General features: G+C 44.3%; 1 protein-coding gene across 1 annotated transcript; it reads left to right on the top strand.

The window, feature by feature from the left end:
- Nucleotides 1-5,908: 5,908 nt before the first annotated feature.
- On the top strand, nucleotides 5,909-21,613 carry LOC126235592 (dehydrogenase/reductase SDR family member 11-like). The gene is made up of 3 exons (XM_049944306.1): nucleotides 5,909-5,998; nucleotides 6,925-7,087; nucleotides 21,480-21,613. Exons 1-3 carry the CDS (start codon nucleotides 5,909-5,911, stop codon nucleotides 21,611-21,613), a joined length of 387 nt encoding a protein of 128 aa, XP_049800263.1.
- Nucleotides 21,614-22,679: the final 1,066 nt, after the last annotated feature.

The raw sequence follows: 22,679 nt of genomic DNA, 5'->3' as shown, positions 1-22,679 counted from the left end.
CGGCTGCGGCGGCTGCTGCTGCGGCGGCTGCGGCGGCGGCGGCGGCGCGACGCCATGGGGCAAAATGGAAGGCAGCGTCGGTAACACCTGGGGATGAGGCGAGCCAGTAGATGGGTCCCCAGGGCGCTGACCTGACGGCTCCGTCGCTGAAAGCAGACGGGGAGCGGCAGAACCCAGGCGACGACAGAGGCGCAGCTGATTGAGATGCCGACGCACCTCACCAGAGGCCCCCAAAACCAAATACATCGCGCGGCCGAGGCAGCGAAGAATGCGCCCTGCGAGCCAACGCTGTGAACCGCGATAGTTGCGATAATAGACAACGTCGCCAGGAGCAAAAACCGGAGTCTGCCGCTGCACAGGAACCTGATGCGGCGGATGCAGCAAAGACATCAGGGTGCGATGAGATCGACCATGGAGCAATTCAGCCGGCGAGCGACCATCGCGGGGCTGAGAGCGATACGAGGACAAAAAGAGTAACAAAGCGTCCTCCCGAGAATGCGATTCTTTCAATTTCAACATCTGTGACTTGAAAGTCCGGACCAATCGTTCAGCGGCACCGTTTGACTGAGGCGAAAACGGCGCGGATGTCAGATGTTGAATACCATTGGCCTTGCAGAATGACTGAAATTCTGCGGACATGAATTGTGGGCCATTGTCGGAAACAAGAGTCTGCGGAAGACCTTCAATGCAAAAGATAGCAGACAAGGCTTGGATTGTGGCCGAAGACGTCGTGGAAGACATCCGGACAACAAAAGGAAAATTACTGAAAGCATCGACCACAACTAACCATCGAGCATTCCAGAATGGACCAGCAAAATCGATGTGCAAGCGTTGCCACGGGGAAGTGGCTTTCGGCCATGCAAAGAATTTCCGCGGCGGTGCGGATTGTTGTTCGGCACACGCCACGCAAGAGGAGCACATATTCGTAATCGCAGCATCGATTCCGAACCAAGTACAGTGCTGACGAGCAAGTTGTTTCGTACGCACTATACCCCAATGTCCTTGGTGAAGAAGCTTTAAGACAGAGGACTGCAACGAACGTGGGACCACGACTCGGGATTGATCATTATCGGAACGCAACAACAAAACACCACGTCGTACAAAAAGTCTCTCCTTGTGAGCAAAAAAACGGCGAACCAAAGGATCCTCGATCCGTGACTTTGACAAGGGCCATTGCGTAGCAACAAAACGCAAAACAGTAGCAAGGATAGGGTCAGCAGCTGTGGCTGTAGCTACACGACGAAAATCAATCGGAAACGATGCGACCACGTCATCGGCTTCCGAATCAATGAACATGCAAGCAAGTTCGGAAGAATCGAATGCTTTATCCTCAGCAACAGGCAACCGGGACAACGCATCAGCGTTTCCGTGCTTAGCAGTGGACCGATACAAAATATCGTAGCGGTACTGCGAGAGAAAAAGTGACCAGCGAATGAATTTCTGCGCTGTACGTGGAGGTACAGGCTTGTGCGGATGAAAAAGCGATGTCAACGGTTTGTGGTCTGTGATGATGGTAAAGTGACGACCATACAAGAAGTCATGGAACTTGGTAACACCAAACACGAGAGCTAAAGCTTCTTTCTCTATCTGTGAATAATTTCTTTGCGCAGATGAGAGCAATTTGGACGCAAAGGCAATAGGGCTATCATGCGAGCCATCTTTGTGCGCAAGCACAGCACCGATCCCGAAATCCGATGCATCTACCATCAACAAAAGGGGTTTTCGGGGATCGAATGGCGTAAGGCAAGTATTTGAAAGTAACGCCGATTTCAACTGGCGAAAGGCGCGTTCGCATTCCGTCGTCCAGACGAACGGAACACCTTTACGGCGTAAGCGATGAAGCGGAGCTGAAATGGAAGAAGCATAGCGCAAAAATTTATGATAATAATTTATTTTACCCAACACACTCTGTAGCTGTTTCAAATTCTGCGGAGCAGGTAAGTCCTGTATGGCACGGAGGTGCTCTGGACTCGGATGTATACCTTGGGCATTTATGACATGCCCCAGGTTGGGTAAGTCCCGAGCAAAGAACACACATTTGTCCTGTCTCAAGCGAAGACCATTCTGACGCAATACCTGAAATAATGTTCGGAGATTTTGCAAATGTTCGGCTTCTGTCTGTCCGGAGATCACAATATCGTCCAGATAGTTCGCAGCAGTAGGGACCGACGCACAAATAGTTTGTAAATATTGCTGAAACAATGCAGGGGCGGATGCACACCCGAATGGCAGTCTTTTGAAGCGATACAAGCCAAGATGCGTGTTTACCACCAAGACGCGCCGGGATTCTTCGTCCACAGGTATCTGCAAGTACGCATCTGCTAGGTCCAATTTTGAAAAATATTTTCCCGGGCACAGTTTGTCAAAAAGATCTTCCGGGCGGGGCAAAGGAAAAGTAGCAGTCACAAGTTGTGGATTCACAGTGGCCTTGAAGTCCACACAAAGTCTCAATTTTCCGGAAGGTTTTGGCAAAATTACTAAGGGTGAGGCCCAGAGAGAAGCCTGCACACGTTCAATTACACCTTGAGATTCTAACTCGGCCAATGTTCTTGCGACCTCATCACGCAATGCGTGGGGAACATTGCGCGCTCTGAAAAATTTCGGTTGCGCGTTGTCTTTCAATTCCAAATGTGCAGCATAGTTCTTAGCGCAACCAAGGCCCGGTGCAAAAATGTCTGCAAATTCTTCACAAAGACTAGAAACACTGGCGGAAGGCACAGTCTGATTCACTGATAGGACCTGATTTACTATAGACAAATTAAACAATTGAAACAAATCTAAACCAAACAAGTTCACTGCACTAGAAGAACGAAGAACGTAAAATGATACAAGTTTTGTTTGTCCCTTGTATGTTGCAAGAAGGCTGCACTGTCCTAACACAGGGATCTGCTGTCCCGAGTAACCATGTAACTTAACATTTGCGGCACGCAATGGCGGTTGGCCCAGTTGTTTGTACGTGTCGTGATTAATCAATGAAACTGCAGCTCCGGTATCGAGCTGGAATGGGATCACTTTGCCTTCAAAGTCTAAGTCCACAAAAAGTTTATTGTCCTGCTGACGACAAGAGCGACTGTCACGTGCAATTTGAACTGATACAGGTACAGAAGCACTTGCGACTTTACGGGATTTCCTGCGACGTCGACACACACTTTGGGTGGGACGAACACAGTCACTGTTAGCTAAAGTGTCACTGGACGGGTGGGAATGAACTACATTAATGTCCATGGGCGAAGGTCCACGAGCCTGATTGTCCTGGGTTCGATTCCGGCGCGAAGCAAAAGGCCTGGAATTATTGCGATTGTCTGATCTAAGCTTTTTCTGGCAAACACTTTGTACATGTCCTTTCTTTTGACAGTAAAAGCAAATAGCTTGGCGTGACGGGCAATTTTCACGCGAATGTCTAGTTGCACACCGCGGGCATGATTTCACTGCAGTTGCTTGCTTACGCGGCGCACGTGTTTGCGAGCGAGGCTGCGACGGGCGCGAGGGCCGCTTAGCGTCCCGTGCAGCGGGCCCGGCGGGCTGATTAATGTGACACACTGCTGGCGAAGTTTCAAATGAGTCCTGAGCAAAGTCAAGTGTGTCTTGCCTATCCAATATGTCTATCACTTGTTGAAGGGAGGGATTTACGAGTTTCAAAATCTGTTCCCGTATACGAACATCAGAAACGTTCTGTGCTATTGCATCACGCACCATTGTATCGGAATATGGGAGGCCACATTCACAGGCAAACGCGCAGTCTCTAGTAAGGCCTTGCAAAGTTGCAACCCACTCCCTATTAGTCTGACCGGCCGTACGTTTTGTACGAAAGAACGTATACCGTTTTGCAACTACATTGACTGTTTCTTTGAAATAGGCATCTAAAGCAGACAAAATTTCTTCGTAGGACAGAGTTGCTACGTCGCGTCGGGGAAACAATTTCACTATCACACGGTAGGTAGACACACCGACACAAGAAAGCAAAAACGGCTGCCGCTCTTTACCTTGAATTCTGTATGCTGCTAGGTGAAACTGGAACTGGCTGGCCCACTCAGTCCAGGTTTCGCACGTGGCCTCAAAGGGCCTAAATGGCGGTGCGACAGCGTTGTGTGGCTGCGGTAGCGATGAAGCGGCGGCTGCCGCATCGGTTTGCAGCGCACGTTGACCCTGGACGAGCTGTCCAAGGGCTTCCAATAACGCCTGCGTCTGCTGATTCTGCAAGCGAAAAAATTCGGACAGTACATCTGGAGATTGTGGCGAAGCCATGACACAAGCAAATCAGAGCACAAAAAGGGAAAAAGAACAAATCAGTCCAAAGCAGAAAAAACACTTTCTCTCGTCGCCATGTGATGTGTCGGCAGCGGGGCCAACACCTTGTAGATCGAAGTGGCTGAAAGTGCACGCTAAACTAACGCAGACGGGCGTGAAGTACTGGAACATGAGACTTATTAATGAATAAGAAGAAAAGTACGTAGCTGGAATAATATACTTAACTTTATTCTCTTGTTGGAATACATCTCTTGAATAGTAGTAAGCTATAAGCACTGATACAAATGGCGCCTTGCTAGGTAGTAGCTATGGAATAAGCTGAAGGCTATTCTATCAGTCTCTCGGCAAATGAGAGGAAGACTTGGTAGGTCTGGTCGCAAGCTATGTCGTCCGTACAACTGGGGCGAGGTCTATTCCGTATCTTGTGACCTGCCATGTGGTGGCGCTAGGATTGCGATTACACAGTGGCGACACGCGGGTCCGACATGTACTACAGGACCGCGGCCGATTTAAGTTACCACCTAGCAAGTGTGGTGTCTAGCGGTGACACCACAGTCTTTGCCCTGTAATTAGTGGGGAAGTTTCAGCTGTGACGAAGAGAGCCTGCAATCTCCGAGTTTTTATAAATCGTCCAAAAAGGCTTCGTCCACATCTGAAATTCTAAATCTGTCGTAAACTGAACGAATTGTTCGAACGATCGATTTTCCCAACTGAATGCAGCGCTTAATGAAAATAACAAATGTAAAGATCTTTTCCAGCAAGCCAGCCGCTGAATATTAAGACGAAGGGCTCCACCAGAGATTCTACTAGGCTGATTTCACGTAAATAATATATTTAAACTGTACACAGATAAAGGACAGAGAGAGAGAGAGAGAGCGAATGAAATTCTAGAAAATACTCAGAATCCTCCATTACCATAAATGTTTGTCTGTCTTATCACGGATCAGCCTACGTATAAAACAGGAAGCCCTAACTTTATTGTACCGATTTATGTGTGAGAGTGAAGGAGTAATAAAGACGACAGATACACCTCTGTACAGACAAAACATTACACCAAGTTAGCGGCAAGCTGCATTCACATACTTTCATCATTTACAGTAGAGAATTCATTATAAGATGACAACTAACACTTCAAGAACCTCACGTCCCCTATTTGATATTACATCGGTTTCAGTTATTGGGTTTTCAGATTACGAATTTTTATCTGGAGATCTTTGGGAATTTCGAGTCACACTCAACAAAAGGTGTTCCACATTAACTCTCTTCCCTCTTGGCCGCTTCTGGTCTTTGGAGGACACTGGGGTAACTGTACGAGTCTCCGTAGCTCGTGGATTCTTCAGGTAAGCCCTGCACCGAACTGACGAAGATTCTGCTTTAGACAGTCCACTTGGCTCCAATTCATAGCAAGATGCTCGGGCTTTACATAGTCTCTTACTGTACGTTCGTGGTGAACATATATCCAATATGAATATACCTGAACTGGGGTAATTTGATGTCAAGGAATAGATATTCCAGTTCGCGTTCGATATTCAGTACAAGATAATGAAGTCAGAAAAGCAGCGATATATACAAGCGACTTGAGACTCAACCATGTCGAAATGATACTGCTTTTGGAAAGCCTGGCAAATAGTTGTTCACAGGTGGCTCGATGACATGAGGCATGCTTGCAGAAGCTGTGTACTTTGCAAAGATAAATATGAGCCGCTTCTGTCTGGACACCTATGTTACCTCCTTTCTGACAGATCATACAGTATGAAACAAGTCGGCGGACTCTTGATATGTACCGATTCCATGAATACTTTCTTGCCCGTTGCGAGGGCTGCTTGGAGAAAAAACTGCAAATTATATAGTGCAGGTCGTCCTAAGATGACTTGCTACATCGCAAGAACTCCATAAATCCAAGTTTTGTTGAATAACACGCTGCTCAGATTGCCCGACAGGAGCAACAATTGGTACACACTTTAATATTCCTTCTTCACCATGACAATTATCAACCACATTTAGCTGAGGCAACGGCAGAATGGTCAACATTATGTTACGACGTCAGCTTCAAAGAAACTGGGTACCGAACTATCTAACAGTGCAAATCACATCAGCCCTACTTCCCGACAATTCTAGTCTAATGCCGAAGATTTTCACAATAGGTTAATAGCAGGCCATGTGGCTTCCAATAGAACGGCACACCTGACGTAGACGGTATCCTATCTGAATTGTGGTTACTGACAGTTGAAGAGGTGGTTTTTTAGTTTTAGGTGCACTAAGTAAATTACAACAACGAGCAGAACACCAACTAAAGTCCTAAAAATTGTTTATTTCTCATACTGATTTGCTATAAGTTCTTAGAAGAATTCTGAAAATGTAAGTTTTTGGTTGTTACCTGCTTGGTGCTTTAATTCGATTAGTTAGTGGCGAAAGCTTAACACTGAATAACTATGTTAAGTTTCTTCACATACATGATCAAGTTCAGTGAGGCTACCTGTGTTCACGAATTCCGAGGTTCTGGGGAAACAAGAATATTATCATCCTTAGTGGCAACAGCTTCTTTCTTCATGTAATTACAGCACTCACTTGTGTAGAATTCAAGTTTGTTAAATGGCAAACTTGATCTATCTCCTAATGATTTTTTTTTCTTCTGTCCAGTGCAGATTCCACAAATCTGTCGTTTATTTCTTGCAGGCTCGAGAACTGAAGGACGCTCCGGGTAGGCTCTATCCATTGCAATGTGACGTCAGCTGCGAGGAGAATGTTCTACGGGCCTTCAAATGGATCAAAGAGAATTTAGGAGGGGTCGATGTTCTTATCAACAGCGCCGGCATTTGCAGAGAAAACCTTCCAACAAGTAAGTGAGCCACAGTTCGTCTCCGTTCAAGTAAGAACCTTGAGACATCATGATGCTGCAAAGGATCTGGAAAGATTTATAGTTTATACGAACAGGTGGTAAATTACGCACAGAGCCGGTGCTGAAAAGGCTTCTTGTACGCTTACTGTTTCTCTCTGACCAAGGCTGGATGTCTTGTTTATATCGTGTCATATGTTTGAGACCCAGAGCAAGGATCAGGTGGCCCAACTTCGTGAGTCATCTATCATTCCCCTCAAAAAACATTTTTATTTAATAGTCATTCTATCATAAGCCAACTAACAGTTACCAAGAATCTTGCTAAATTAATACAGATAACTGAGGTTTTTAAAGTAATATCGCAATGCATAATGACATTTGCACTATACTTAAAATTACAAGTGGTAGTATAAGAACATGTCAACGGTGCAACACAGTGATGGCCCGATTACAAAGGCGCGTGGAGTGGCCGCGCGGTTTGAGGCGTCATGTCACGGAGTGCGTGGCCCCTCCCACCGGCGGTTCGAGTCCTCCCTCGGGCATGGGTGAGTGTGTTGTTCTTAGCTAAAGTTAGTTTAAGTAGAGTTTAAGTCTAGGGGCCGATGACCTAAGCGGTTTGGTTCCTTAGAGATTCACACACACCGATTACAAATAATTGATGAAATAAACGGGTGGCAGGGCTGAGTCCGCGCATCTATTAGCACAACTGTGGGCTAACCCCACAACAGGACTTGAATTTGTTGAACAAACGACAAGTAAAGGACGTTAAAATGCGTACATCTCCAGTGCATCAGTAAGCTCCAGACCTGCTCCGAGGCAAACATTGGACACAAGTACATATAATGTTGGTGTCCACAGTCTATTAGCCACCTCACGCTAGGTGGTACACGATCATGTTAAATTTTCCTTTTACTAACAATAATGGGGAGCGTAAGGCAAACGACAACACTTTGGTGTCATAAGACATTGTTATTCTCGTTCCATATAGACAAGAAAAGGACAAGCTGGCCAAACGCAATCGTCGTGTAAAAACCGTGCAAACTGTAATACTTGACTGATTGGCTACAACGCTGTTACACACAAATCAAGTACTTAATAAGTTACTGGGCCCCTAAAACAAAATAAACTACCGGGCCCCTACTAAAATGGTAATGACAATTAAACCCATAATATCTTTAAAGAAATCAAAAAACTCTGCTCAGTTTGCCCAAAGGCTTTCATCACATTCCCACAAGAATCTTGCAATAACAGAAACACTGACAAAATTACTTTCTCAAAATGACCAAAGCCATGATACCAAAAGAACGGCAATAAGCTGCTCAGCTTGAGGTTGAAATGGGAGATCCGCAGAAGCGTGTGTGACCTGCCAACACCTAGACCTCGTGCGATGACGGGAAAGCCGCCGAAGCAGAAGTAAGACGCGTCCCTACATCGGACCAGCAGAAGAGCAACGCGTCAACCGCTGCCGATACATAACTGTCAACATATACCAAAGGACAAACAGCAGACAAGTTTGACAGAAATTAACATACACAGTAGTATTTAAGCTGACATTTAAAATTATTTCCAAGGAAACCAACTATTAAAACTTCAGTATAGGAGCACCCCGTTCATAAACATTGGAAGTTAACCTTCCTATAAATAACAAGGAACAATGTAAAAAGTCATTTAAAAGAATAATTACATAATAATTGAAGCAAGACAAAAAAAGTCAATCTTATACCTTTACTGGGGCGTCTTGGTGACTGAATGACACTGTAATTCGCTACGCACCAAATGTCAGATGGTCGGCCATAAGGGCCGGCCGGAGTGGCCGAGCGGTTCTAGGCGCTACAGTCTGGAACCGCGCGACCGCTGCGGTCGCAGGTTCGAATCCTGCCTCGGGCTTGGATGTGTGTGATGTCCTTAGGTTAGTTAGGTTTAAGTAGTTCTAAGTTCTAGGGGACTGATGACCTCAGAAGTTAAGTCCCATGGTGCTCAGCGCCATTTTTGAATTTTCGGCCATAAGGTCTACAACAAACAAAAATCACACTCAGTAGTATCAAATAATCAATGATAACAGTGACTTCAGGTACCAGATTGACATTGCACAATACAAGCTTGGCGCTTGAAGAAACCTCCAGACTGACACACACAGGCCCGAAAGGTGTCACTGAAAGGCATAAAAGAACCGGATTCGTGGCCAGCTAGCATCGTAGGACAATTAACAGTCTTTAAGTACAGTAGTTACTGAATAGTCTTCGTACATGATTTCACGTTAATGCGAAGGAGGCCAATAGCTTCAGGACTCCAAGTAGGGACTGGATAATACTGCCCTCCTGCTCGTAGCTGCTAACAAGAGGTTCAGTACATCTCGGCGTATTTAGCCCACCACAGTTAACTCATGCATTTCGTGACGAGAGCCGCTCTTTGCCCCCTCAGCTCACCGGCACCAACGGTAAACGCTACATGAAAAGGCGGGACCTACGAACCAACGGTCAACGGTTTCAACTCCCTGCAATCGTCAGTACGCCAGCTACTCAGACACACCCGTCCAGGTGCGACTTCCATACACCACTCCTTACTTCACAGCTCCAGAGGTAACACTCAACCAAGCAAAGATGATACGACGAGGGCCAGAATCGATGGAACGCGCGCAGAAATGGCGCCAGTACGATCGCACTAGCGCACCTTCACAGAAGCAACCACTACTCATTTTTGTTGTACAAATTGCGTGTAGCATAAGAAGTAAAGCTGTCACACAATACTGACACAATTTTCGATAAAGCATTGTTCAGTTCACTAAGTTTGATACGCCCAGTCAATGAAAGAGGAAAAGAGGCAGCAGGTACAACAAAGAAAAGAATCATACGCTACTCTGGGAAAATGCTGAAAGCAAACCAGCCGTCTACGACGTTCCAAGATGGCAGATGAGGCAGTTCCATGATGAAATAGCAAAGACAGTGTGTGGCGGTAAGCCCTATCATGAGCCCAGCTATAGACTACGTAGCCAAAGAAACCCAATAGTATTAGGCGTTCACAGGCGGGCAGATAAGCCAATGCCATGTTGAAACGGCAAACACACTGCGAGATAAACCAGTTGTTGAGACTAGCGATAGGACACGTAGCTGTTGTTCACAGCGCACGGAATTTGAAGGAAAAATAAACAGGAGGAATCTCTTAGCACACACACACACACACACACACGAGGGAGGCCTAATTTCGTCCTATATACGTATAAGCAGGAACTACCTCGAACTGGGACACAGGCTGACAATTACAGTAACTGTAGTGCCGCGGTATGTGGGAGATATCAGCGTATTACAGTATTCGAATCTGTGGAATTAGCTTCATAACGCCCATCTGCTACTCTATGTCGTTCTGATCTGTAGTAATATCCGTACAACGACAATTACAATCTTTCCATTATACAGCTGATGGTTGCCCATAATCGCAACTGCGAATACATTTCATGTCACTGAAGGCTGTCGTCCGTTGATGAACAGCGGCAGTAGCGGCGCAACATTGGGCTGACCTGTCTGGGGTTTGAATGAGTCTCCAAGGCGTGTGCTGTACAGGCCTAGATAGTTATCCTGGTAGACGACACAGATTAATATAGCGTTACTATAGCTAGAATAAACTGCCATTCGGTTTTATTATCTCTGATCTCAGATAGCTATTGCTTTCCTCGAAGCCTTCCCAACAATTGGTAAAATCTTATTATTTTATACACACTGATGAGCCAAAACATAATGATCAATTACTTAAAAGTCTGTTGGTCCACATTTGGAAAGCAAATGAGCGGCGACTCTGCGTGCAATGGATTCTAGAAGCTCGTGATAGGTTTTCAGATGTTTTCCCCGGTCAAATATTATTTTTAAGCGTACGTGAGGAAAAATGTTATGGTTACTTTGTGATTGGAAATCTTCGCGAGTGAAGAAAAATCCTTTTTATTAATAATTTGTGGAAAAAATTCGTTTCATACTCTAGGGGTAGCGTCTTTGATTCATAATCAAAACGTCTTCGGTCCCGGGTTCGATCCCCGCCACTACCTAAATTTTGATAAATAATCAGCATTGGCGGCCGAAGACTTCCGGCATAAGAAGTCAGCCTCATTCTGCCAACGGCCTTCTCAAAGAGTGCGGCGGAGCGGATAGAGGTTCAGGGCACTTTCTTGTCCTAGGGGTGGGAAATTGCCCCTAAAGGCGGAAGAATCAGCAATGATCAACGACATGAGGATGCAGAAGGCAATGGAAACCACTGCATTAAAGACACGTAACGTGTATCCACAGGACATGTGGCCTGTAATTCAAGAAGTGTCATGATGATCTCTCCATTGGCAAAAGATTCCGGAATAGTCCCCCATTCGGATCTCCGGGAGGGGACTGTCAAGGGGGAGGTTACCATGAGGAAAAGATTGAATAATCAACGAAAGGATAACGTTCTACGAGTCGGGGCGTGGAATGTCAGAAGCTTGAACGTGGTAGGGAAACTAGAAAATCTGAAAAGGGAAATGTAAATGTTCAATCTAGATATAACAGGGGTCAGTGAAGTGAAGTGGAAGGAAGACAAGGATTTCTGGTCAGATGAGCATCGGGTAATACCAACAGCAGCAGAAAATGGTATAACAGGTGTAGGATTCGTTATCAATAGGAAGGTAGGGCAGAGGGTGTGTTACTGTGAACAGTTCAGTGACCGGGTTGTTCTAATCAGAATCGACAGCAGACCAACACCGACAACGATAGTTCAGGTATACATGCCGACGTCGCAAGCTGAAGATGAACAGATAGAGAAAGTGTATGAGGATATTGAAAGGGTAATGCAGTATGTAAAGGGGGACGAAAATCTAATAGTCATGGGCGACTGGAATGCAGTTGTAGGGGAAGGAATAGAAGAAAAGGTTACAGGAGAATATGGGCTTGGGACAAGGAATGAAAGAGCAGAAAGACTAATTGAGTTCTGTAACAAGTTTCAGCTAGTAATAGCGAATACCCAGTTCAAGAATCACAAGAGGATGAGGTATACTTGGAAAAGGCCGGGAGATACGGGAAGATTTCAATTAGATTACATCATGGTCAGACAGAGATTCCGAAATCAGATACTGGACTGTAAGGCGTACCCAGGAGCAGATATAGACTCAGATCACAATATAGTAGTGATGAAGAGTAGGCTGAAGTTCAAGACATTAGTCAGGAAGAATCAATACGCAAAGAAGTGGGATACGGAAGTACTAAGAAATGACAAGATACGTTTGAAGTTCTCTAACGCTATAGATACAGCAATAAGGAATAGCGCAGTAGGCAGTACAGTTGAAGAGGAATGGACATCTCTAAAAAGGGCCATCAGAGAAGTTGGGAAGGAACACATAGGTACAAAGAAGGTAGCTGCGAAGAAACCATGGGTAACACAAGAAATATTTCAGTTGATTGATGAAAGGAGGAAGTACAAACATGTTCCGGGAAAATCAGGAATACAGAAATACAAGTCGCTGAGGAATGAAATAAATAGGAAGTGCAGGGAAGCTAAGAAGAAATGGCTGGAGGAAAAATGTGAAGACATCGAAAAAGATATGATTGTCGGAAGGGCAGACTCAGCATACAGGAAAGTCAAAACAACCTTTGGTGACATTAAAAGCAACGGTGGTAATATTAAGGGTGCAACGGGAATTCCACTGTTAAATGCAGAGGAGAGAGCAGATAGGTGGAAAGAATACATTGAAAGCCTCTATGAGGGTGAAGATTTGTCTGATGTGATAGAAGAAGAAACAGGAGTCGATTTAGAAGAGATAGGGGATCCAGTATTAGAATCGGAATTTAAAAGAGCTTTGGAGGACTTACGGTCAAATAAGGCAGAAGGGATAGATAACATTCCATCAGAATTTCTAAAATCATTGGCGGAAGTGCCAACAAAACGGCTATTCACGTTGGTGAGTCTGGCGACATACCATCTGACTTTCGGAAAAGCATCATCTACACAATTCCGAAGACGGCAAGAGCTGACAAGTGCGAGAATTATCGCACAATCAGCATAACAGCTCATGCATCGAAGCTGCTTACAAGAATAATATACAGAAGAATGGAAAAGAAAATTGAGAATGCACTAGGTGCCGATCAGTTTGGCTTTAGGAAAAGTAAAGGGACGAGTGATCAATTCTGACGTTACGTCTAATAATGGAAGTAAGGCTAACGAAAAATCAAGACACTTTCATAGGATTTGTCGACCTGGAAAAAGCGTTCGACAATATAAAATGGTGCACGCTGTTCGAGATTCTGAAAAAAGTAGGGGTAAGCTATAGGGAGAGACGGATCATATACAATATGTACAACAACCAAGAGGGAATAATAAGAGTGGACGATCAAGAATGAAGTGCTCGTATTAAGAAGGGTGTAAGACAAGGCTATAGACTTTCGCCCCTACTCTTCAATCTGTACATCGAGGAAGCAATGATGGAAATAAAAGAAAGGTTCAGGAGAGGAATTAAAATACAAGGTGAAAGGATATCAATGATACGATTCGCTGATGACGTTGCTATCCTGAGTGAAAGAGAAGATGAATTAAATGATCTGCTGAACGGAATGAACAGTCTAATGAGTACACAGTATGGTTTGAGAGTAAATCGGAGAAAGACGAAGGTAATGAGAAGTAGTAGAAATGAGAACAGCGAGAAACTTAACATCAGGATTGATGGTCACGAAGTCAATGAAGTTAAGGAATTCTGCTACCTAGGCAGTAAAATAACCAATGACGGACGGAGCAAGGAGGACATTAAAAGCAGACTCGCTATGGCAAAAAAGGCATTTCTGGCCAAGAGAAGTCTACTAATATCAAATACCGGCCTTAATTTGAGGAAGAAATTTCTGAGGATGTACGTCTGGAGTACTGCATTGTATGGTAGTGAAACATGGACTGTGGGAAAACCGGAACAGAAGAGAATCGAAGCATTTGAGATGTGGTGCTACAGATGAATGTTGAAAATTAGGTTTACTGATAAGGTAAGGAATGAGGAGGTTCAACGCAGAATCGGAGAGGAAAGGAATATGTGGAAAATACTGATAAGGAGAAGGGACAGGATGATAGGACATCTGCTAAGACATGAGGGAATGACTTCCATGGTACCAGAGGGAGCTGTAGAGGGCAAAAACTGTAAATGAAGACAGAGATTGGAATACGTCAAGCAAATAATTGAGGACGTAGGTTGCAAGTGCTACTCTGAGATGAAGAGGTTAGCACAGGAAAGGAATTCGTGGCGGGCCGGATCAAACCAGTCAGTAGACTGATGACAAAAAAAAAAAAAAAAAAGCTGAGCCGTCATTCAGCTTAGAATTTTGAAGCATGGATTACTCGGAAGACCAATGAGTGATCACAAAGTCCCATTCCCCCTATGGCATGTCCGTATATTCTTAGGTGGCGTGTTTATATGGAAACATGACAGAGGACAACTTTGAGGTTGTGAGACTGTTCTTAATTATTTATTCCAGGGTGTCTGTGTACGCCATGGTTTTCACAACAGAGTATGATGTCTTACATGTAAGATGTGAAATTCTCCAAATTGCTTGCATGATGGCAGTAAACGTACGTCGAACAGAATTCATCTGTCTCGCAACGTGTGACAGAAACCCATAAAATGCATTGCACACAGGATGACAGATCAGGACTTCGAAGCGGCCACTCCAAAGGTACACGCGAATGGACAGAACGACATCCAGTCCGTTTGTAATGAAATGTCTCATTGAAGCTTTCTCTAATGGCGATAACAGAATGGACTGGTGCCCTATCCTGCTGAAACCACATACGACCGTGCAGTCCCCGATCTTGCAGATACGGAATAAACAAATCGCGTAATATGGTGAGATACGCAGTGTGATTCACAGAACCGTTGAAGAAATATGGAGCTACCAAGTGCGTTACAGACATTGCAGCCAATGTCATGACATATGGTGGGTTGTATTCAAGTTCGTCATAAAAATATTGGTCTTCTTTATTCCAGAAGCGTTTCTGGCTCTTGCACTGCGATATATTACACACTTGTCCGAGAAAAACAATTTGTGACTTGAAGGAATAGTTGCTAAGTCATCAAGCATTCAACCCCACACAAGCCTAATGACTTTTAGGGTGTCGTTACCATTCATTTCCTTGGCAAACGAAGGTTTGAATGCCTTTAGCTTGTCATCATTCCTCATATGATTTTGTAATGTAGAGTATCGAACTCCCAATTCCGATGACCGCTTACGAATGGACTTCTTTTAGCGAACGTTCGACAGACACTGCATCCTCCAGATAATTTTGGATTAATATTTATTGTCTTCCTGATCGCATCTCATGTTTTATACATTGAGATGAAATTGGTGTTTCTCACACCGTAAAATTGTTAGGTTTGGTAGGGAATATTTATGAAACATTGCATTGAAATCTAGACGAATATTTCTTATTGATTTTACTGTATGAGGTCGTTCGTGAACACACATGCTCATCTCGATCCGTTCCTAGATGGTGCAAGTGCGCTCATCAGCCATGATTTAGATATATGTGACTGCCTACAAGAAAAAGAGAACAACGTAGCTTCCCTGCAATACATAGGGGTTAATGGGACTTTGTGATAACCCTGTAGAAGTAGTGACGAAGAAACAAGCAGGAAAGCGCCCCATCTTCTATTTACAGGCGGTCATTAGTCCTTGACGTCTTATTTTCACATACCACACATAATTATAGCTCTTTTTGATGTAAATACGTATTTGAGACAGAGCCAGATATGGGAAACAACTGAGTACAACAGAAGTGAAAGATTTACAGTCTAAATTATTTTGAACTATAACTCCAAAATTAAATACGTCACCCAGAATTAAGTGATGTCAGTTGCAGAGTGTACAACTAAAATGTGTTCCCTCTTTCTCGTTCCGTGGGCAGAGGCGAGCGTGCAGTGCGGAGGGAGGAGCACAAAGACCGCCGCGGGGGCGGGAGGGGGGTAGGGTGTGACAGGCAGGGAGCAGAGGCGAATAGAGATCTCGCATTACGTCTAATATGCACGCTTTGAGCTTCGTACCGATTGCTTGCTGTAATTCACATGATAGGCGGGAGAGAAAAGTTTTGTGTCAGTGCGTATGTACGTAGACTGTTATCTTCACATGTGGTATATATTGACAGCACACCACAAAGATAAAGAAATACCCGCTCACCTGTTAGTCGCGCACTGACCGACTGTTCGCTGCAACGCTGAACAGTGGTAGGTCGCCGACTATGGCAGAAGTTGCAAAAGGCACGAAACGTATAGAATTAAGTCTAAAAATTCCTAACAGAACTGTGGCTCTCAAGAAACAAGACTAAGTGGACAGACGATAGCATGTGAAATAGGACCCGCAATAATACTGGTTTGCATTTGGCTAGCTATTTCGCCGTGAGACAGAACAAATATTGGCCTTCTTACAACAAAGGAAAGCACTGATAAAGTCAGCCAAATTGCCATCCTCACGTGCACCCATTATGTTCGTATTTTCGTCTTCGCTTACTTCAACCAGTGCATCGCTAGTCTCTTATATTTTGTACTAAAGATGGACGACTCCATCAAATCTACTTTCCCACCTTGCTGCACTCAGTGGCTTCAACTTTAGGATACATAAAAGGGGCGTTCAACAAGTAATGCAACACTTCGTTATCTCATCCAATTCCGGCTAGCAAATTGCGGAATTTGCTGTGGGACATGGTGGAATATTTCCGCTTCACCCCTCTAGTTTTATGAAGTTTCAACATCTGGCGGCGCCATACGTAGAATTCAAAATGGCGTCTGTAACAAGTGGTGCGTTGCAAGCAGAGAGTTGTTGTTGAGTTTCCTTTGTCGGAAAACCAGAGACTCACAGGTATTCGTAATAGGTTGCAAAATGTCTGCGAAGACCTGGCGCTGAACGAAAGTAGGATTATTCGTAGGGTGAGGCATTTGTCATCATCGCAAATAAGGTCGCGAAACCTTGCGATCTCCCGCGGTCTGGGCGGCCGCACACAGCTGTCACGCTTCATCTGTTGCAACGAGTAGCCACTCTCATTCGAGCTGATCGACGGATCGCAGTCAAATACGCAGTCGTTCTCGAATTGGAGTACTGAAAGATGTGGGTTCCTTGGCGACTGACAGATGACCAAAAAATAACTACGAAGAACCATCTGCGTGGAATTACTTGCCCGTCAAGAGGTTGATCGAGGCAATTCTTTGTAAGAACAACCACAAAGGCGATGAAACACGGGTTCATCACTTCGAACCGAAAATGAAGCAGCAGTCCATGGAGTCACACCACACCACATCTCCTGTGAAGAAGAAGTTCAAAGCCGCATCCTCAGACGATGAAGTCATGGCGACGGCCATTTGGGATTCTCAATGGGTTATTCTGTTTGCTGGCCTACATCACGGGGCAACGATCAACTTTGAACTGTGTTCTGTTACCTTCAGGAAACTGAACGAATTCAGTGTGCTCGTCGCCACAAAAATGCCAACAAACTGCTCCTTCTCCAAGACAATCTAAGCCCTCACACAAGTATGCGCACCCGAGAGTACAGAACTTCGTTGGGCTGTTCCTCCTCACCCACCCTACGGCCAGGATCTCGCGCCTCCCGACGTTTGTTGGGTCCAGTGCCTCCGATGTCGTCCAGTAGAGTCGTACCATGTCAGCATACTGCCTCTCCCAGCGAGCCCAGCGAGGTGGTGCGAGGCCGTCACATTGAACGGAAATAATGTTGAAAAATAGGGATTTGTCCCCAAAGAGTGGGGAATAATAAGGTTTAATAGAATCCTGAATAGAACCAACCTGCTTTCAGAAAAGAAACGCTGCGTTACCTATTGAACGCCCCTCGTCTATGACCATTAAATCTGCCCAGCGTCGCACAGATACAGAAAAGAAACCAAAAATTGTTTTCACCAAACAAAAGTAGGAAACTGCGTAGAACGATGCCTTTGCAGCTAGAATTTGCGACTAGAATTAGGGAAAAACTACTGCAGGGAACTAAAAATGCTTGAGGATTTATCTAAAATTCGCTTTTGCATTCCTATGTTTTTGCCTTTCATGTTAGTACAGTCATTCCTAAACAAATGAATATGACATAGTAAAGAATAAGGTAGATGAAATAATTAAAATGTGACGTAAGATTTTAGTTATTGTTGTCAATTGCTTACGTACGTGAATGGTGCTTATTGATACTGCCGGCCTTTAACGTTAACATGTTAAGACGCACCTTCTTAAGGAGTGGTTGGTATGAATCTCGGTCCCAGGTATCGGGCATAACTATCAGCCCATATCAAAAGTCAGTCACCCTATTTGCGCTAGTAACCCCCCCCCCCCCCCAGAATGATTCTCCATCCGTCCCCGCTCCGCCTTTACACCCCCCCCCCCCCCCACCACCACCACCACCACTCACAATGACACATGCCTGTAACTCTACCAAGGTGAGTTCAGCCTTGCGACGGGAAAGGATCAAAGTCAGTTGGCTCAACAGTGGACACTATGAGGAATGCTGGGATAGATGAAGAATAAACTGGAATTCAAATAGCTGAGATAGATATCTTACAAATGCAGATGACACCATACTGGTTGCAGAAGGCTTGGCTCTGAGCACTATGGGACTGAACTGCTGTGGTCATCAGTCCCCTAGAACTTAGAACTACTTAAACCTAACTAACCTAAGGACATCACACACATCCATACCCGAGGCAGGTTTCGAACCTGCGACAGTAGCGGTCACGCGGCTCCAGACTGTAGCGCCTAGAACCGCACGGCCACTTCGGCCGGCCGGTTGCAGAAGGTGGAAGAGAGTTAAACATCCTCTTACTTAAAGTGAAAGGAGAAAGTACAGAGGCTGATCTGAGTTAGAACGTCAAGAAAACGAAAATTATGCAACTGCACGTAACACTTCATGGCATACGGGAGGAGCAAAAGTGGAGGTAATTTCTGTGATGTTGAATGCAGCTACGAAATCAAGGGACCGTTACTGCTTTGAAGAGAGGGGAATTACAACTATGACAGTGTTTTAAGGAATAGAGAGTTCCATGGAGTGAAAAGAGTATGAATACAGTAAATAAAAACCAGATTGCTGCTTAAACGGTATAATAATGAAGCAAAAAAAAAAAAAAAAACAGACCTGCTTTGGGGACATTACGAGAAGACACCATTCGATGGAAAAGACGGTAATGCTGAGCAAGATCGGAGGCAGAAGAAGAGGGCGGGCAAGGATGAGATGAATCGATGGCGTCACATCAGTAATGGATTCGGAGCTGGAACGTCTGCAGGAGAAAATGCAGGACTGAAGAACTCGACATGCTCTAGTTCATGGGGTGATGGAGAGTGGGAATCGACTAAACAAATTGAGAGATTGAGAGAGACACTACATACCAAATTAATAGAGTTTTACTTGTTGGATTGATCCGAGAGGGCGAGCTAATGCTTGTTCATCTACCCTCTTACCTTTATCCAGTTTTAACCAGGGTTATACGATGGAATAATTCCCTGCCGCATTCATTAGTATAAGTTTGGCACACCTGGAAGTGTAAGGTTGTGTACTAGCAGAGCACCTCTGTGATGCGACTTGCATTAACTTCCTTCATCAATATTGTTTGTATTTACCATTTTGTAACGAAGCAATTATGTGTACCTTTGGTATTATAGGTATTTTTAACCTACAGAACTTGCTTCAATAATTTTTGTTTAAGTTGAGTCTTTTTCAATTAGGCAGCAGGTTCCATTCGCACAGTACGATTGAATTATTTTACGATATTCTCACTAGAGGCGACTTGTTTTGTTTTAGATGTGTTCTTTGTAGTTTAAATTCATACATTTATTGGATGTTAGATTTTAGGCACATTTCTGATGAAATATCAGCTACAAATGATTTATGATGATTCCTTCAAAACATTAACGCAATACTGAAATTGAAAAATAAAATATGAGATATATATATATATACGAAATATAATGAAATAAAATTTTTTGATAGTAAAGGAATTACAGTGTTACGTACTGTTTCATAGTGTCAAAAGTGGGACGCTTTAAACTAAAATCATTGACACAAATCCTCAGCGAGGCGACGAGTCTATTTACGCAAACAATGGTTTAAGAACCTGAGAGCTTTCTAAAAACATGGTCTGCGTTCCAACAGCATTACGTAGAGTGGAAAAAAATGTAATATCGTAAAGTGTGAATATATTGGATTGAGACTGATAAAGAGAAGGTTGCAAGTGTTGGAAGCCAATAAAGACATGTTTGCATCCCATCTACTGGCCAGTGACGAAACGTGAATATACAGGGTTGTGCTAAACAGTCTGAATAGCACGTAATGCTGTTGCAGGGTAAGATGTGCTGATAAATAATTCGATACGTTGCGCCGTGTCCCTGTAAAAGACAATGCAAATCAGGCCGTTGCAACTTGAGCACGCAAATTCAGGAGGCCCGCCAGAGACAGTGTCGCCAAACATGATCGTTTGTTTCCCGAATACCGAGCAAGAGAGCGACACAATAATTGGACACGAGACGGCAGTAAGGATCGAACCAGAGCCGAAGGCTGAGTAGTCTCGAATGTTGGCATCCATGCTATAACAACTGATACCAGCTGCATCTGGTGGGCCGTTTGAATTTGTGCGCTCAAGGACCTTCAGTGCTTGCTATTTCTGAAACGGCGCAACGTATTGATTTCTTTTCTTAACAACTATTTCTCAACTCAGCCTACACTGCAACACCCTCAAAAGATTTACAGACTGCATCCGACCACTCTGTATATAATCCAGAATGAGAAAGGTCCAGGTACATGCGACGCATCACCTTCCGAATACTAAACAAATGTAAGAGGTAGCCATCGGCAAAAAAATTCATAATTACTATTTTTGGAATGATAAGGACGCAGTTCTTGATTTTCTGTAATGCCGCTGTTCATAAGTAGCGAGTCACACTTTCACCTTTTACAGGCATAAAGTCGTCACTACCACGAAGAGATTACACAAGAACACGGAAGCGGTTCCAATTCATAATGGTAATGCAAAACCGCACGAATCTTTGGCAGATAAACTGGCACCTTCTTAGACTGGATCAAGATCCCTTACGCTTCGCACAGTGCAGATGTGACACCCTCCGACTTGTACAGGTTGGACCCGTGGAAGACACTCTTCAGCATCTCAAATTGATAATACTGGTGACATAAAGTGGCTGTGAAGACGTAGATACAACAGTTTGCAGTCGACTTCTTGTGACGAGGATTACAGAATCGGCTTAAACGGCGATGCTCTGTCACTACATTTAAAATAGTGGCTGTTCTGAGTAGCTTCATTGTATACAGGATCACTAACTTTAACAGCATAAGCATTTCGAATGATGTGTCGGTACACACGGTTTCACTGCAGTCCTCGTCCTTCGCTTTATGGCTGACTGATGATGGCGGCATGCTTTGTTGCCAGATGGTCAGACAGCCGAGTGGCAGCACACACTGGACGTCAACGTCCTGGGGCTGTCCGTCTGCACGAGGGAGGCCGTCCAGAGCGTGCTGGACAGGGGAGTCGACGACGGCTTCGTCATCCACATATGCAGGTAGACCTCAAAGCGTCTATAGCGATACTTTTTCGTCTTGTGAGTCTGTATAGAGGTATTCTTAAAAATACAGCCATTCAGCATGTGACTGTCAGGGAAGATGCTTTATTGGGCTTCTTAGCTTCCGATAAACGTCGACATCATCTACCGTGTGAGAATCATTCTTTCGGGTACATCAAAACCGCCCTATGCTCGAATTCTGCACTGACACCTGCGATAGCTCTGAAATGATGATCATTTCATGAGATACCTTAGGGAGGAAGTAATAAGTTTCTTGACAGTTCTTGGATTACAGTACTCCTCTCCATCATGTAGCAAATGTATGTAGCAATGTACAATGAGATTGGTTCAGAATTCTCCAGTGCCGTGCTGTTTATTGCGATTCTCAAGGAATAATCCTCATTGATTAGCTGGGAAAACGTAGAGCCGAACCTGAACCTTATTATTCTTCATTGCTGGATCGTTTTACACTTGTGTTGGCTGAAGGAAAACCTAGGCTGGCACACAAAAAAGTGCTCTTTCACCAGTACAATTCTCCATCCCACACATCAGTGATAATGGTGTAAGTGGGCTTTGAACTGCTTCCTCATTCGCTTTGCACACGAAGCTCAGCTCCAAGTTACTTTTTTCGGTACCCTAACTAGAAATTTTGGTTTGCTGGGGAGGAATTTTCAACAAATGAAAACGTTACAGCCGCAGTCAACGAGTATTTCGAAGAGTCTGACAGAACCTATTTCTATTGATGGGATGAAAATGCTGGAAGACCGCTAGACCACGTGTGTTTCCCTCATGGGAGACAACGTCCAGAAGTAAGGTGAGTTGTTTATCGAGCAACTTTTTTCCTTGATTTTTCACTACACTTAGTAAACCAACTACGTATTACCACACAGCTTAAAATAAATTGTTGCATTACGCCTCATTTGACGCCAGCTGTTAGGTTGCAGATATTTGTAATCTTGTACTCTGGTTTTTCTTTTTTTTTTTTTTTTTTTTTTTTGGACCTGTCATAACTATTTCGGTTTTTACGTTCACCAAATTATCAGAGCAGAAAAATGTACATCTTTAAATAT

The sequence above is a fragment of the Schistocerca nitens genome, chromosome 2 (genome assembly GCF_023898315.1).
Source record: "Schistocerca nitens isolate TAMUIC-IGC-003100 chromosome 2, iqSchNite1.1, whole genome shotgun sequence".
Classification (NCBI taxonomy): domain Eukaryota; kingdom Metazoa; phylum Arthropoda; class Insecta; order Orthoptera; family Acrididae; genus Schistocerca; species Schistocerca nitens.
Note: the sequence above shows the minus strand (reverse complement) of the source record. Positions and strands in the feature narration are given on the sequence as shown.